General features: G+C 37.6%; 2 protein-coding genes and 1 pseudogene across 5 annotated transcripts; all 3 read right to left on the bottom strand.

Annotated features, from left to right (window-relative positions):
- Window positions 1-1,859: 1,859 nt before the first annotated feature.
- On the bottom strand, window positions 1,860-6,692 carry LOC113694931 (cis-prenyltransferase 4, chloroplastic-like; annotated as a pseudogene).
- Window positions 6,593-11,625, bottom strand: LOC113694929 (protein root UVB sensitive 5). Of its 2 annotated transcripts, XM_027213848.2 has the most exons (16): window positions 11,493-11,625; window positions 11,158-11,363; window positions 10,979-11,047; window positions 10,519-10,670; window positions 10,184-10,284; window positions 9,527-9,585; window positions 9,371-9,417; window positions 9,214-9,292; window positions 9,024-9,096; window positions 8,708-8,797; window positions 8,132-8,191; window positions 7,924-8,037; window positions 7,716-7,776; window positions 7,515-7,633; window positions 7,052-7,147; window positions 6,593-6,975 (listed from the first exon to the last, which is right to left on the bottom strand). In XM_027213848.2, exons 2-16 carry the CDS (start codon window positions 11,334-11,336, stop codon window positions 6,745-6,747), a joined length of 1,530 nt encoding a protein of 509 aa, XP_027069649.1. In that variant the 5' UTR covers window positions 11,337-11,363; window positions 11,493-11,625; the 3' UTR covers window positions 6,593-6,744. The 2 variants fall into 2 exon arrangements, with proteins under 2 accessions (XP_027069649.1, XP_027069650.1); XM_027213849.2 differs by lacking the exon at window positions 11,493-11,625 and having other exon boundaries at window positions 11,158-11,481.
- A 308-nt stretch (window positions 11,626-11,933) lies between these two features.
- LOC113694930 (probable envelope ADP,ATP carrier protein, chloroplastic) lies at window positions 11,934-16,831 on the bottom strand. 3 transcript variants are annotated; one of them, XR_011816640.1, is made up of 10 exons: window positions 16,300-16,831; window positions 15,663-15,719; window positions 14,912-14,974; window positions 14,728-14,784; window positions 14,526-14,609; window positions 13,975-14,043; window positions 13,782-13,894; window positions 13,516-13,685; window positions 12,491-12,668; window positions 11,934-12,306 (listed from the first exon to the last, which is right to left on the bottom strand). XR_011816640.1 is itself a non-coding variant. In XM_027213851.2 (10 exons), exons 1-10 carry the CDS (start codon window positions 16,657-16,659, stop codon window positions 12,180-12,182), a joined length of 1,179 nt encoding a protein of 392 aa, XP_027069652.1. In that variant the 5' UTR covers window positions 16,660-16,831; the 3' UTR covers window positions 11,934-12,179. The 3 variants fall into 3 exon arrangements, 2 of the variants coding, with proteins under 2 accessions (XP_027069652.1, XP_071910331.1); XM_027213851.2 differs by having other exon boundaries at window positions 12,590-12,668; XM_072054230.1 differs by lacking the exon at window positions 12,491-12,668.
- Window positions 16,832-17,463: the final 632 nt, after the last annotated feature.

The raw sequence follows: 17,463 nt of genomic DNA, 5'->3' as shown, positions 1-17,463 counted from the left end.
TAAAACAATGGCAAATAGCATCTCGTGGTGGATAACGTCGTGTTGCTTTAAATCAATGACCATTAGGCTAACGAAGAGCTCACTCCCCTGTGCGTAGTTTTGTTTCTAGCCTTTGCCTTGGCCTTTCGTAAGAAACTAATGCCATCTAGAGCTTAACTCGAGTCTGTTTCGTCCGGTCCATAAAACAGCTCGATGAGTCTTATATTTGATAGGATTGGGCAGAGTTTGAGACTAAATAATAGATTTGAATTAAATATGAATTGAGTTTGCGTCTCATTGGACTCAAATCTGATTAAGAATTGATCCATTCATATGTATAATTATATGTATAATTGCATATTAAATGATATATACAAAATATATAATTATACATACTATAACATATTAATAACTTATATTCAAATCTATAATAATTTATAAATATTAATATATTTTACATAATTATGAAGTTAATTATATGAGTTTGAACCGAATCCAATATGAGTTGAGTCCAAAACTCATATTATATGATAAGCCAAGTTTGAGCCTTCTAATCTAGGCTCGAACCCTAAAAGTTTCATTTATTTTTTGAGTCGAATTTGAGCTTACAAAATCCCGACTCATGAAACCAATAATGGCGCCCACTCCAGTTGCTAGTCAGTGGAACATTTGCCGGAGATGAAGCCAGAACACCAACCACACCCAACTTACACTATGGTTCTGGACCCCGGTCCCTTGATAGATGGTATTCAAATCCAATTGACCGTGTCAAAGTTTAATTACAAGTTTTCTTTTCTCATTAATAATAACGGGAAAGGAAAAACAAATTGCCGGAGTTCCTTTTCCCTTGCCTCCAGCTCTCTGCGTAATTGGCAAAAAATAAAAATAAATAACAGGCAAACAAATTGGATAGGTCCAATTTCTCAAGGACAAAGTCCATTCCAAATCCATCCATCTAAACATTAAATAACTGCTCCAGGGCCCGGGGATTGGTTTGCCATGACCCATCATTAAAAACGCCAAAACGTCTTGCGTACTCAATTGCTACTATTAATAGCAAGTAAATACACAAAGACCAAGAGGGGAGGCAACGTTGTTTGAAGGCGCAACTCAATAATATAACATCAGGGCTGGGCGGGCCGGGCTTGCAAAACGTCAAAATCTAACCACGACAAATGAGACATCAACAGTAGACCATATGTGTGTAGAGTGACAAGCGAACCAACCCTTTGCTTGCAAAACACAGACATTAATCGTATTTCATCACAAAGGAATTATTACTCTTTATCGGGATCAAATAAAACCAAAAAAAGAAAAAAAAAAATCCATGCACGACGGTAATATCAGGCCTCTTCAAATTTGCCACTTTGGCACGATTGACTGTAATTTGATACTCCCTTCGTTCCACTTTAATAGTTCTGTTTTTTTTTTTTTCCTTCTGTTCCAAATTATAGTTCACTTTCCAATTGAATAATGTAATTATCTTTTAATTTTTCTAAAATACCCATTATTTAATGTAAGTTGTTATTACTATAAACTACCTTATTTAATATAGATTGTTAGTATTGAATACAACCTATCCCATTTAATGCATTTAGATTTTCTAAAACATATTGATATATGAAAAGGCAACTTTATTTAATGTAAGGGTATTTTAGAAAAATAGTAATCTAAATTTATTTTTCCAATAAAGTTAACTGCTTTTTTATTAAACTGTATGAAAAAAAAATTAGAACTATCGAAATGGGACAGAGGGAGTATCTATTAATATATACTACTATTAATACGAGGGAGGGGAGGTGGATGGTAATGATTCCACCGAAACACATACTTCATCTTCACGCTAGTGTTCCTCCAACCACGAACTACCTTCAACAAGATACTAATCCATGCAGCTCATTCTACAAGTTTGATTATTGATCAGCTAACATATTAATCTGCTATTTAGTTCACCAATTCAAGATATAAAAAGATTTGTTTCTATTAAAAATGAATAAAACACGTGGCACTTGTTTCCTGGAAGAAGTCCAAACGTTCCCAAGTTCAGGGACCATTAAAAATGTGTGACTATAAACCTTCAGCAGCATTGTCGGTTTAAGACTGATGTCTGAGGATGAGACTAGGAACGTAGGCAAACTATCGGATTACAGATTCCAAAACTTCTTAGAAGCAACCTCTTTTTATGACAGCATGGATAGATATCTTGAGGAACGATGATTATCTTATTTATCTTCTGAATGGTACAACAAACCATCCCGATTCTCCAGAGTTGTCCTTAAAAAACAGCTGGAGTTTCGCATTAAAACTGATTGTCCTCGCTGCCTCACTCCTTAATATCCTTAATGAAAACCTGTCACACATACCAAGGAGATAATGAGTTTGTTTGGATAGAGAGAATTTGGAAAAAAAAATTTTGCCTCACAAATCCCAATCACCTTTTTATCTTCTCAATCACCTTTTTATCTCACACACATCACATCACAAAAAGTACTACAGTAAATATCTCAAATAAATCATCCAAATTATCTTTGTCCAAACAAACTCAATGTATCAGCAGTTAAACTAGCTATGATTTTTTTCCCGGTCTTATTTTTCCCCTTTTTCTGTCCTTGACCCCAAAACCAAGAAACACTTTAGCATAGCAATAAGAATGGGAAAGGATGAGGAAACAGGTTAATGGAGCTGCAAATAAATTAATCTCCAGACACAGATAATCCTGATTACCTCAAAAGACAAGATCATCCACCACATCTTTACACGCTATGGCTGATTATATGTTCAGCAGAAATACCTGAACACTTTCTGCAGTACATATAAAATAGAATTGCAAATACTTCAAAGACATAACGAACGTACATAATTGGCTCAAACCAGCTTTGCACTCTTGCAAGTAGATTTGATAATCCAACATCCGTCAAATTGCACTCGTGGTACATAAGCTTTTCCAACTAGCGCACAACCTTGTAAGCTTTCCTGATCTTAATTGCCTTCCTCTTTAATCCAAGGTAGGATGTGTAATATTTATATCTCTTCTGGTAATCAGACGGCTGTTTAGTAATATAAGATCTTGTCAACTTAAACCAACAAATGTTCCAATGCCCGTTGTCCAAAGTTTGCAATCAGGTTGGGGACACACCATCTGATAATGTCAACAACTTTAAATATGATAGCAGGCACAGGAGAAGTTCAAAGATCTTCTACCATCTGGGACACACAAGAGTGAACCTTGAGGAGCGTGGGCAGCAAATATGCACTGTGGCTACCATTACCGGAGTTATGTGTAATGAGTATCCTCGAGAACACCACTGCTCTCTCCTTCCCACTACCAAAACCCAGAAGACATAACAACTGTTTCGTTGAGGTTTCTGATGCCTTGAAAGCAAATAATTGGTTAGCAGACAGAATCTGCAGATGTTTTTTAATCTTGAAAGGTATCACTCTGTGGAGGAACTGCAGCACAGGCTGGGGGTTTTATAGCTCACTCTGCCCATCAGCCTACACTTGCTCCTGAATGCAAGCAGAATCCTGAATAATCCAACAAAATCTAGAAAACATCTTCGAAGTTAGATAATCTGTCCACCATATCGCCCCTGTCTTTGTTGAAAAGAAGATAGAGCTTCAATAAACTCTACTTCTCCAAAATCAGGCCAATATGATTCTGCAAAAAAAAGTTCAGTATAGGCCAACTGCCACAGCAAGAAATTACTAATCCTAAGCTCACCACTAGTTCGTATAAGTAGATCAGGGCAAGGAAACTCTGCACATTTCTAAGTCTTGCTCGACTAGAACCTCATCAATATCTTCAGGTACAATCAGACCATCCTTTACCTTTTGAGATATCCTCCTACAAGCTTGCACTACATCATGCTTTCCACTATAATTTACCGCCACAACAACATGTAGTCTTGGATTATTCATTGTGGTTTTCTCCACATGTGCTATGGATTCATCTAAATTCCTTGGAAGCTTAGAAGTATCTCCAATCACAGAATTTCGAATATCCTCTCTGCCACCAAAAAAAAAAAAAAAGGCGATGTCTTACTGTGCCTTTTCCTTCAAACTGAACGGCAAATGACAATTTGATATTCATTATGAGGAACAAGCATAAGAGTAACTACTAAAACACTGGAAAAAAAAAAGACATAAAATATCACTCAGCCGTCTAATAGAAAGAATTGGTAAAAAAATTTCAGAGAAAAACTTGGCCACCAGTCAGAAACCTACTAGGGCCAATACCGATGATACTATGCCTTCTAGGCCTCAGTTGGGAGCAGCAGCATAGGTGGCATAGTGCTTTTGGTACTTGGGTACCACTTGTATTATCTGATAGATAGCCAAGAACTACACAAAAATATTGGATTTCTTAAGACCTACCTGATTCTTGTTTTATTTCTTGCGCAACTTTGAAAACTTTACTGTAGTAGTTTAATACTAGTACTACCGTTTTCGACTAATAATGAGCTCTCAGTCAGAATTTGGTGCTACCTCAGAAGAACTTTCAAGTCATCTTTCAATCCCTTCTCAAACAAGCCCATCAAGAAATCAACCTCCGCCTTCACCATGCTCAAACCAAGAAAAGACAATCAAAGAAATTTAATTATGTATAGCCAGATACAGAAACCAAAGTTATTACACCAAAGAGAGAGAGAGAGAGAGAGAATCAAAGTTAACGCGAAGAAGTAATTGATGAAGTGACTAACTGACTTGGGGTCAAAACCAATTATCGGCTGAGAAGGCGAAAGCGGTATGAACCTTAATCCCCCATTTGCAGCAGAGCTCCACAAGCCCTCTGAGTGCCCGAACACCCGCTTCGTGACCCAAGCAGACGGGCAACCCTCCCATCCTGGCCCATCTCCGGTTCCCGTCCATGATGACCGCCAAGAGGTTGGGCATCAACTCTCTGAGGAGTCCCTGAGGGAGGGAAGCAGTGGGCGGCAGAGCAGCTTCGGTAGCGGTAGCATTTCCTACAGAGGCATATAAGGGCGGCGGAGCAGCTTCGGAGGTGCAGAGTGAGGAGTCCCGTGGGAGAGGAGCTTAACGGGGGTTTTGGAGGCGTGAGAGGCAAAGATTCAGCTGCTGAAGTTGTTGGAGTGACCACATTACTCTTCACTCGAAACTCTCCAGTGTGTGCCCGTGTCGTGGACTCCTACTATTACTACTGCTGTACTGATTAGGGCTTCCCCCAACAGATATTGGAGGGAGAACAGATGTTTCAAAAAGGTCTTGTTACGGAAATTCCAAAAAAAACACCATAAATATATATATATGATACAAATATACAATTAAAATTTCTTTTGTACATAAAACTCTATCTAAATGCATTTTTTTTTTATAAATAATAATGTTCTATCCAAACAGAATTTTTGCATTACTTACATTAACGACTCCACTTGAATTAGCTGTTTTTTAGGGTGTTTTTAAACTATTTTACTATAACAATATACATAAACAACTTTCACTGTAGTTGTTTTTAACGATGTTTTTGAAATATTTTTAAGATTTAAAATTTTAATGAGGTATTTTTCAAATAACTCTTCAACTCAAAGTAATGACATGTTGACAAATTTAAAATATTTTGGGAAATTTTTAAGATTTTTCAAATAAGTTTAGAATAGAAGTAATGTGACATATTTTAATTCTCTTGTGCATTCTATTCCTGACCTACTTTCCTTTTTATTTTGTTTTCCCTCATTTCTTGCGTTTGTCTCCTCTAGGGATGGCAATGGGGGCGGGGGGTGGGGCGGGGGCGGGGGGGAATTTTTTCCCCCCGCTTAGAAACGGGGCGGGGGGTGGGGGAGTATACCCCCGCCCCATCCCCCGCCCCGCCACCCGCAAAAAATAAAAAAAATAAAAAAAATAAAAAAAAATGAAAAAAATATATATATAAATATATGTATAATTATATATAATATGTAAGTTAATTAGTTATAAACTTATGATAATGATATTATTAGTTAGATGTATTATATAATGTATATTAGTTTATGTAATATAATTGATATTATCAATTATATGAATAATTATACATGTCTACTAATAAATTTTATTAATTAGTTATACTAAATTTACTAATACATTTATACTAAATTTCTAATTACACTTAATAGAATAACACTTTTTTCTCAAAAAAAAACACAAACACAATAATGAATTAGTGATTGCATTTGTACTAAAAGTGAAAACTTGATTATTTTAATTATATTTATTTTATCATATTGGATTGTATTCAAATAACTTCTGTTTAATTGTTTTTATGAGTTTCAATTGTAAAATTACAATGAATAATAATTTGGTGATGTGTTGATATTTTAGTACTTGATTATTTATTAAAATATAATTATAATAAAATTATATAATAAAATTTTTTTAACCCCGCGGGGGAAGCGGAGCAAGGCGGGGCGGGGGCGGGGCGGGGCGGGGGGAGCAGGAGGCGGGGGACGGGGCGGGGGACGGGGGGAACTAATAGGCAACGGGGCGGGGTTGGGGCGGGGGGCGGCGGGGTTGGGGCGGGGGACCCCTCTCCCGCCCCCCGCCCCGTTGCCATCCCTAGTCTCCTCCTCTCGCCAGTCCTTGAACTTCTCAAGGAATTACCATTCAGCCTCTCACGCGTCACTGTCGTTCCCAAAATAAATATGCATACTTTTGCTGTCAATTAGGAAAAGCCAAATATACGTTGGAGAAATAACCGAGAATATTAATGGATAGTAGAGCATCTCCTCTGCTCAGGGGAAAGCCTTCCCTACTTTAACGAAGCTAACCATATTATTAGACAGCAGCAGGTTCCTCGATAGATATTTCTTTAGGGACCTTCAAGTTTAATTGGCTCGGATCCCATCCCGAGCTCTCCAGTTGTTCCATAAAATCATCAAACCTTTCCTCCAGCTTACTTAAGCTTTGTTCCACTTGGTCTTGCACATTATTTGACCAGCCCCAATTCTGATAAAGCCAGTAGGCCTGCCACACACTCCGCAGCACTGATAAACTTGTTGCTCCCTCCTGCAGGCCAGCAAGTCATAAAGCCTGAAAGGCTTATTATTTTGTTCAAGATTATGAATAACACAGCGATTCATACCTTGAAGGTAATGAAGACTTCTAATTCTCTTAACTGCATTTGGTTCACCACAAGAATGTGTTTCTCCTTTGCGTACAATTTAAGAAGAAATCTCACCTGTGCAAAGAAATTAGGACCAGTTTAGCCATGTTGTTGCTCATGGATACCTCATTTAGGCAAATAGATAACCATGTTGTTGCTTGTCGTTATTACTCACATTTAAGATCCAGTGCATACCTGGTTTAATCTATGGATCCTAAGAACTTGTTCTTGACTTATAGTGTATTAACCGGTTCCTATTGGTGAGAAGAACCTAGAGGCTTAGAAACTTCTTTTACCAGGAACATCCATGGGAGCTTGCAGGATTTTTAAATTCTAATCATCATATCAAGGCGCACACAAGAAGTATTGCAAGTTCAGATCCCTCAAAATATATGCATTAGAAAAGCCATAAAATGGAACAATAAGAAAGCTGATACAATACCATGGAGCTGCATCTCTCACCGCCAACCAACTCTTCCAAAGACGCACCAAATTGGAGACGTGGTTTTGAGAACTTTTGCCACACTAAGATATTCTCCATCCTATTGCATTCACGAAATCCTAATTCAAGCAAAATAAATAAGCACCTAGAAAAAAAAAAACAAATGTTAATTTGGATTAAGCCCATAGGAAAGAGGCAAACCTGGAATGGTAGAGTGCACAACATGTGAGTTTACTAGTATACAAGCACGTTTAAGGTTTATCTGTCAACAAATACAAGCAACGAAAAAGTCAGCCTCTTGATAGTTGTAAGTTCCACAAGAGCATCCTATCATAATAAATTAGTTACTAAAATTGATGACAGATAGCACCTGTTTTCCAGTAGGAGGAGTCAATGCCTAATATCTTACTGTATTGAATTGCAGGACCGAGAGAGACTGATAGCGTAACCAAAGATGCAGAACCCGCACACTCAGCCATGTTAAAGTCAATGAGGAATATGACGATGAAAAGCCCGGTGTATCCTGCAATATGATATTTTATTCTAGCCATAACTTCAGTAAGTAATCATGTGTGATACATCAAAGGGCACATTCCAAGATAAATCTTCTCACGTACCAGGGCAAGTATACCAATAGCAAGACCGAGCAGCTCCGCAGCCACTTCCCATACTTCCTCCTAGCATATGGTAGTACAAATTTCAGGAATCCTTACAAAGACAGAATCATATTCTAGAAAAGGTTGTAAGTTACCTAACATGCACTATAACAAAGAAGACAGAAAGTACATAAACCCATTCACTCAGTCCTAAAGCAAATCTCTCCCTAAAATATAAACAGAAGTCATTGAAGGAAAAAATTCAACATGCATGAAGTCAGTTGATACAAGACACAGTGCCACATTCAATTTTCTCTTTAATTGGTGCTTAAACACTGTGTCATTAGTCAGTTGCAACTAGATGACAGTATTTTCCCTATCAGCTGTAGAAAGATTCTGGATACACCCCTATCTCTACCTTCATTCTTAAATCCACAACATATAACCATAACTTCCAGAGTCTGTTCTAACCTTCACACTCTCATGAAAGTAAGTGCTACCTTTCAACACAAGGATGGCATATCAACCATAATAACATGGGGAAAACTTAATGCATTCAAACCTAGACTGAATTTGACAACATAAACAGCAATATACCTTGGCTGCGATCTCACCAAGATTTCCTGCGATTGCAAAGTGATTTTGTATCACCCTGAAAGAAGGATCTTTAAGTCCCCTGGCAACAGCCTGTCAAAATAATTACCTCAGTTCAAATGCCAGCCAACAGTTCATTTGACATCATATATGCTACAAGGATAAGACTTTACAACAAAACAAAATTGTATTACAGCTTGACTGGATGCATGGTAAATATCATTTCCTCCTACAACCTAGTAAAGTATCGAATTGTTGTCCTTCAAATAAGTTTAGAATAGGTGAGAAGTGGTAAAGAGAATTGCGATATGTTAAATACCTTAGCTAGATTTCCAAGTGAAGCCAGTGGCAAGAAGTAAGCAGGATATAATTCAGTTGTGAGATCAAATATACTGCATAAGCAGATAAATTAAATAAACTGCATAAGTAGATAAATTAACTGAACCTATTCACTGAAAGAATATAATATGATAAAAATAATGTATAAAAGTGAAGGATGTCAAGCTTACCTTCCTGCACTTCCAATGAAGTCTGCATACATGCGCCACTGTTTAGGGTCATCATCAAAAAGACTACCAAACCTACCACCTGGAAAATATGCTATCATCAAGTTTACAAACATTATAATTGCCTTTTTTGAATAAACCTGACTTCATGCAGCCTGACCAACAAATAAGCGCCCTACAGCACCAATGCCATCCTTTGATACCCATCTGCAGGTTCAAATGTGAAAAACCAATGTATTATCAAATAGTCAAATAACTCTATTTATCATGTCAATAACATATTGGGTGGGCAAGCCAAATGTAAAGGATTCTGTACCTGATGGCAGCAGCAGAAGCAGCTGCAGTAGTTCCTGAGAAGGAACCCACTCCAACAGCCTACATGCAAGCTTAATAGTATTACAACCATAACTATTATGATTGAACTGAACTACGTGCATATCCACACAAGCAACTCATGTGAACAAGAACAATGCAAATTCTTGAGTTCTGGGTGGCTGAACTGTATGTTTTTGGCAATTCCCATATAAGTTCCAACAGCGTATATGCAAGCTTAATAGTATTACGACCATATCTATCATGATTGAACTGAACTACGTGCATATCCACACAAGCAACTGATGTGAACAAGAACGATGCAAAATATTGAGTTCTGGGTGGTCGAACTGCATGTTTTTGGCAATTCCTATATAAAGAAAATTCCCGTTGTAAGTTATTATCATCAGAAGGAAAGATGAGAAAACAATCAAAATCTTAAAGTACCGTCCCATTTTTTAAGAAAGCTGAACATTGAAAGAGTCAGGTCAAGTACAGTAATGTTGTACGGGCAATGACTGAAAAGCTTTGTGAATAATCAGATACTAATATAATAACAAGAATCTTAGAAAATGGGACACAGAAAATCATTTGGCCAAGTTTCTTGGTATTTAGCACACATACCCAGATAGAATTAATGGCCAGAGTTAGATTGACGTGCCTTTAGGAGACTTGAAGTGACAAACGTGTGACAGATCCACCCAGTGACATTGGTAGGGAACTGTAGCAACATGTAGGCTAAATAGTCATCTGAAACTGATCCTGCATCAAGTGTGGAGAAATTGTTCAAAATTAGGCAATACTTACAGATGCATTGAGATTGCAAAGAGAGGGGAAAAAAATTTATGAGAGCTTGAATACATTCCCCAACTGCTTACATTAGATGCTCTTACAGAAAGAGCAGCAACATGCAGTTTCTTGGAGGTTTAGAGGGCACAACAAGTAGGCAACTGCTCAGAAAATGGTTCAAGGGTATTGAAGTATAACATATATTACCGGGAAACCCAGTAGGAAGCCAAAAATCTTTGACAATCTGGGGAAGCCAAGGTAATTCCATGTCAGAGGTTTGTGAACCATGGGATCCAGTACTCTGAGAGACTTGTTCCTCAATAAATGTCCTAATTCCTGAGTCATCGTCTAAAATGTACCTGTTGACTCGTGGCAAACCAGAATCGGAAGAAACACCATCACAGTGTTCAATATGCAAGGACTTAGTATATTCCACCCGAAACACATTATCTCAATTAAAGGAACAGTAAACCACAAACTCATAACTGGAAATCAAGCGTGGCATATTGGCAGCTTAGAAGACTGATTGAAGTTCCCTTTATTTGTTTAGTGATTCAAGTTGCATGTTGGTTTAAATACACGTCTAATTGGTTATGTTATGGGGAATTACTGAAGTAAGGAACCCATCTACCACTAATACTAGAAAAATTATGAGCAAAACGAGTACCTCTTGGAAGTCCCGTTCCCGTATCTTTCAACCAGAATCACATTTCTCTGGCCTCTTCTATCCTTCCTCCTGTTGCATATAACTTCAAAATACCAAAAAAAGAAAAAAAGAAAAGAAAAAGATAATAACAATAATAATAATAATAAGCAGAAATAGTGAATTTTGAGAGAAACGACAACCTGGGAGGCTCAGATTCTTGGTCCTCATCTGGTCGGCCTCCACGGATATCTGAATGCGGGGAAGTGCAGAGGATCTGAAGATTGGGATGCAGTTTAACTCGGGGACGTAGGGGAAAGGAACGCTGCCACGATTCAGACCTAACTTTCGGCAAGGATAGATGCAGGGACCGAGATGACATTATTGGTCTTCAAAATCTGCCCCCAACCTTTTGCTCCAAAAACAAAAAAGATGTAAAACGAAAAACCGCCAGATGCCCACGCGTACGATAACAGGATTATTCATTATAGCACCAAGAAACAAAATGTAAAGGTGGGTATGCTAATACGCTACTTACTGAACCGAGGATAATTATCCGTCTACCGTTGGAGTTCGTTTTGTCGTACCTTCCCAATTTTTTCTACCGGAAAAATCAACCAACAAACAATGACGATGAAATATGAATATTCAATACCTGTAACTGTAAGGCCGTATATGAAATTATGAATTGCGCTGAGCAATTTCAAAATGTGGATCATCAAACAACATTAATTATTGACTTGCGGTAATATCGTTGAGAAAGTTTGAAAATAATAACTACTCCTACTTGCATAACAAGCCCTTGGCCTCGTACGCAAGTCTACTCAAAAATTTTTACCCCAAAACCAATATTTTCTTTCTCTTCTAATAGCAATCATGGCATTCCAGTTCAGGGGCGGAGAACAGCTTAGTAATGGTCACCAGTTCACGATTCATTAGCTAGCGAATCCTCATAGGCATGCACATCATACTGCCACAATTGAACGAAACTGAAAACAAGCTTTCAAGATTCTATAGTATAACAAGAATTAAATTACAAGCCAACTAGACAACTTTTAATAAGTGAAAGTTGTCTTGTTACAAAAATTGGTGCTGCAGGATGACAAAGTAAAAGTTCCTGACAGCCAAGCCCTCTCAGATACCAGCAGAGACGTGTTTATCCTGCTGCAAGTACTTGTAAGAGTGCAAATAATTGGGAAGATCAATATCAATCTTGGCTAACAAATTATCTAACTGTGCCCTCACTAGAACTCTGTCCTTCTTTGTTGCGATTCTCCAGTATAATCTTTTGAAGCTCTTTTTCACTCGCTACAATTAAACGCTTAACAGTGTCAAAGGTGGTAAGCCGTATGCTGCAACAGGAAAATCACAGAGAAGTAGTCAATCAAGTGCCATGATAATAATTACTCGCTAAAAAGGGAAAATAGTCCTAATTGACTTCCAATATTGGCCAAAATTGATGAATACCACTCATTTCTTCGCAGCCAATGAACGAAAAACTCAAGGCAGGTTAGCCAAGAATAAATTAGAGATTACCTCAAGAAGTTATAGTAGCAATACTTTCACTGGTATTGTCAGATTCATTTTCAACAAACCAATGAACAAGATAGCTACAAGAAGTTAAGAGACATGAACCTGCTATTAGGTAGTGTTTTCAATGCATTGGGCACAAAACCCCTATACAATCCAACTAGCCCATCACGTTCCAGAATACCTGATTTGTATTTATATATAAGAAGCGGAGTCAAAGTCTAATAATCATACACTTGCTGACTTCAAGCAGTTAAAGTTTCAAACAAGATAGAAACAGGATTTCATAATAGAAGGTAACTCAATTCAAGAGATTGTTGCAATATTATCATATTATCACCAAAGTGAAAATGAACCTGAACATAGACAAAGGTCAAGCATGGGTTAGATGATGGTTAAACTTAACTGATGCGTTGAGAATTTTACAGCTACAAAAGGCCCAATTTGTCCATTTCCCAGACTAAAATAACAAATCAAGACTTGGAAAGTCCTCCAAGAAGGCTCACTCATGGAAGGTAATTGGCAAAAATGTTGTATGTAGTTAAGAGAATCGTAAAGACAAAGCACCTATCCAGAGTCAGATTTTCAGAAACGGGCTTGTGGCCCTCCCATAACTACAAAACTAATAACAAAAGTATAACAAGTTTTACAGGAATATCACCAAAGACAAGTAGAGTTCAGGGTAAAATGTGCTATAACCCATTCTGCATGTGTTCACTTAATTGGGCATTTGTCCCCCTAAACTAGACAAGCTTGCTAGATTTGTTTCCGATGCTCCACACATTGCAATGATCTTCAAACTTTAGTCAAGTAGTTTTTAAGAAGTTTCTTCACCAGCAAATCTGCAGTGCATGGATCACGAAATCTAGGTACATTTTCATAAATAAGCATTTGAAGGACTTTTCGGGTTAAATTTGATGAAAATGTAACATCTTTCTCTTGAATCACATCAACATGGGGAAATGGTTGGCAGACACTGTATGAGATCAAATCCCACAATTTTTTAGCACGGTTTCTGATTGTCTATTTACCTGGAAAGGCATCCAAAACTGTCTTGTAAGGTGTGCCTCTCATTTGCAGTTGTCTTCTGACAGTGTCCAGGGGATAACACATGACAGTAGCAACAGTGGCTGATATTAGACCGGTTATTAGGGATGTTTCAGTTCTTTTCTGATACTCTTCGGGAAGAGCTTTCTTCACCCTGACATTCACAACATTTTAGATTCAAGATACATATACTTCCCCTTCCTCCATTGACAAACAATCAGAAAGCAAAATTTCCAAAGAGAAAGCTCACAAGTCAAACACACAAAAGTTTACTGCAATATAAGGTGCTATTCCAATAAGGGAAGGTCCTAGACCACTATAAAATGATGCAACTCCTTCCTCTTTCAACATATTGAAGGCAACCTGAAATGAACGAACAAAATCATAAATCATAACTGCAAGTCTGTCTACCACTATAATGAGGCGGAAGTAAATCAGTTTACCTGTGTCATAGTTTTATACCCTGGTTCAACAGCTAGTCTCAGCCTAAGGACATCTAACGGATATGTAACCTGGTCAAGAACCAAAAATCTAAAATGTAAGATAAACAGTAACAGCCGAATAGAACACCTACAAAATCCATTAAGATAGCTGTCAATTTCACAAAACACAAGCCAGTATTTAATATCATTCTCTAATCTTTTTGATAAGAAGAAATGTATTGAGAGGTTAAGAGAGAGTAATAGTAGCTAAGAAACTAATGAGACGACTGACCAAAAACACCACAGAAATATCCAAAAAAGAAACATCACTTAATGCTGGTACCCAGCTAGAGCTTTTCAGTTGTAAGATTAATTATCTGTGTATTTAAGTAAAAACATTTTCATTTGCAAAGCAACTTTCCATTACATTATAATTTTTACAAGGCATTCTAACTTAGGGAAATACCCTACTTACACACAAGCGCATTACACCACTTGACATCAAATATAACCAGAAGGATATTTTTCTGAACACAAAATTACAGACAGTACCAAGCTAATATATGACTTACAAAAGTTGATGTCATGCCAGCACAAGCACCTGCTGCTAGTCTTCCAATAACAGAAAGCGTCCCATCCTTTCCACTAAATAGTTTCTAAAAAATCAAACATCAAAATCACAATAATTCCAAAAATGTATGCCGTATCATAGAATGCTAAGATTTCCTTTCATTTCATAAAAAAGTTGGGTGAATATTTCTTTTTCTTTATTACCTTGTAGGTTTCATAAGCAAACAGCTGCACTGCACTGTAAGGTATAATCCGTATCACCTAGACGTGGATTCAATAAAGGTCGAATTAACACTCTTTCCCAAGTTCAAAATGACTGGGGAGGGAATGCAATGCTACTGGTCTTTCAGCCCCCAAAATTCACCAATTCCAAAGAAGGAAAGAGTACCTGAGGAAGGTTGCCTTTCCAGTACCCTTTGATCCCTTCTTCCTTTCCAATCAATGTTATTGCCTACAGATAAGTACTTCAATATACAAGACAAAGACAGAAATATTCTGTACAATATAAACTAAATATCTCAAACAAGAAGTCACAAAGGCTTAAGATGAATAACCCCAAAATGTAACATGTAAAGAACATCAAAGGTTCTGGTGAGTGCTGAGAAAAGTAACTAACAAGAACATAAAATTGCAGTCAATTACTATACTGATCTTCATATCATCCCAAATAATTCCATCACTAAACTTCCATATGTCAAGGGCTGCTATATTTCTACAGCCACAATTCTAATTCTGTTGAAGATTCTGGGAGAAAAGGGAGCAAAAACCTGCTATTGTAGATAGACAGGGAAAAGGAAACAGAAAACAAATCCAATGAAGAAAATATAAAAGGGGAAATCACATCTAATGTAGTCTTGGTATGTTGCCAAATTCACAAGCATTCATTAGGTGGGAAACATATAGTTAACTCCATCTTCACTGAAAACAAAAAGATGATCAATCATATAATTCACACCATAAGTTACTCAATGGGTGATGCAATATTTAATTACGTAATCTGCAAAAGGTGGTATCTTAAACAACGACCATGAAATACTGCTCCCCATCCCCTCTGTTCTCCCAACACAAAAACAAAAGAAATGAAGAAACATAAAAAGCAATGAGGTGCACAAGTCACCAGGCATAGTAGAAATACTTACCTCAATAAATCCAATACCCTTTCTAACACCTTCTTGCCCAACTCTCACTCCGTGAGTCTGCAAGCAAATGCCACAGAGGAAGAAATAACTGGTGAACATTCTTATTACTTGTGAGAAGGCGTTCAGTCGAATACACTATTCCTTTTAATAGAGGAGTAGAAGTTCGCTTTTATACTAATAGCTACATCGATAATTTCAAATAAAGAAACAAAGAAATATACATCCCCCCCCCCCTTCAACAGTATCCAACTTATTTCACAGATAAACCCAATTCCTGAAAAAGATTAGTTAAGAAAATCCGAAGCCCAAAACCATGGGAAAAAAAAAGAATTGTGTTATTAGAAGAACACAGTAGTATCTACTTAACACAGAAAGCATACAGGTGCATCTCACGAAACAAAAAAAAAAGAAAAAAAGAAAATTACATGTCTATCACCAAATTTGAAACATTATACCCGTAATTGGTGTCATTGACATTATTACGATTAGAAATTACCCACATAACAGATAGAAGGTTGCATGACAAACAGACTAAATTGACCATTGTAATCCAATCAACCGAACAAATATTCTGAACCAGAAAACTAGGGGCGGAAGAGAATAAGAGAGGGAAATGAAGCAACAGAAACATATGCACCTGCATAAGGAGCTTAATGCGGTCGAGTGGCGCCGTAACGGTCTTGGCAGCGGCGCCAGCAATAGCCCCGGCAGCGAAAAGCGCGGCGTCTTTAGGAACCAAGGCCAGCAAGGCCAAGGGACGCTTCAGTAACTGATTCGACGTCGGATAGAATTCTCTCTCCTCTTTCTTTTCCTCCATCGATAGTGATGCAAAATTAGAGACATTGCCACGAAGCCTCGTGCTGGTACCAGCATGACTAGAGCGGTTGGTTTGCAGTAGGTAAAATTCTGGTTCGACGATTGAAGAACTGATGGGGACATTTGATGATTTGAGAGCTGGAATTTCTCGGCAGCTCAAGGAGACCTGGCTTTTTTTCATATTGCTCACTTAAAACAGAGGAAAATTAAAAGGGTTTTCCTCCGTTATGGATAAGGTAAAACGACAAGTTCCAGGGAGAAGAGAAGAAGAAGAGGGGAACAGTGCGAGGGGAAGGGGAAGGGAGAGGGAGGGAAAAGGAAACGAAATAGGACTGGAAAATTATTGGGAAATGAATAATCTAATTCTGATCTGTTTTATGCGCCAGCGTGAGACTATTGATTTTTTTTTTTTTTTTTTCTAATGCCGTCCAACCTCTGCTTTGGCCTTTTTTTTTTTTTTTTCCTTTTCTGCCAACTACGTAATAAATAATAATGGGTAATACCTGTAATAGGCTAACACTGGTGGGCTTTTTCCTTTTTTTTTATTGCCTTTTTGGGTGGAGAAGGTCCAGAAGAAGGACGAAGCCCACACAAATGGGTGCACCAATTCAGGCATGGAAAACTTCGGAAACAAGATATTTTCCCAGGCTTATACCAACGGAATCAAGATATGGAGCTGTTTAACCTTGAAATCCGATTATTAGGATCCGTAATTCAACTCCGGCCACTGGTTAGAGAAGTGAAAAAACCAAACAATATTCGAATTGTGTGTGATGGCGGATCACGGGCTTACAAGTTTCCATTCGAATCAGTTAAAAATATGGTGATTTTTTTTTTTCAACATTACAATTCTACTTGTTTATACTCCCTCTAGAGTCTAGATTCATTTACGTTATACTCTGCTTATTTACAACTCAAGAAGAAACTAGTTTGAACTGAAACTCGTGAGGCCCCTAATCCGTGTGATGCCATACCTAATCAATAA

Source organism: Coffea arabica, chromosome 6e (assembly GCF_036785885.1).
Source record: "Coffea arabica cultivar ET-39 chromosome 6e, Coffea Arabica ET-39 HiFi, whole genome shotgun sequence".
NCBI classification, from domain to species: Eukaryota; Viridiplantae; Streptophyta; class Magnoliopsida; order Gentianales; family Rubiaceae; genus Coffea; species Coffea arabica.
The sequence above is the reverse complement of the archived record's forward strand: the minus strand, read 5'-3'. Positions and strand labels throughout refer to the sequence as shown.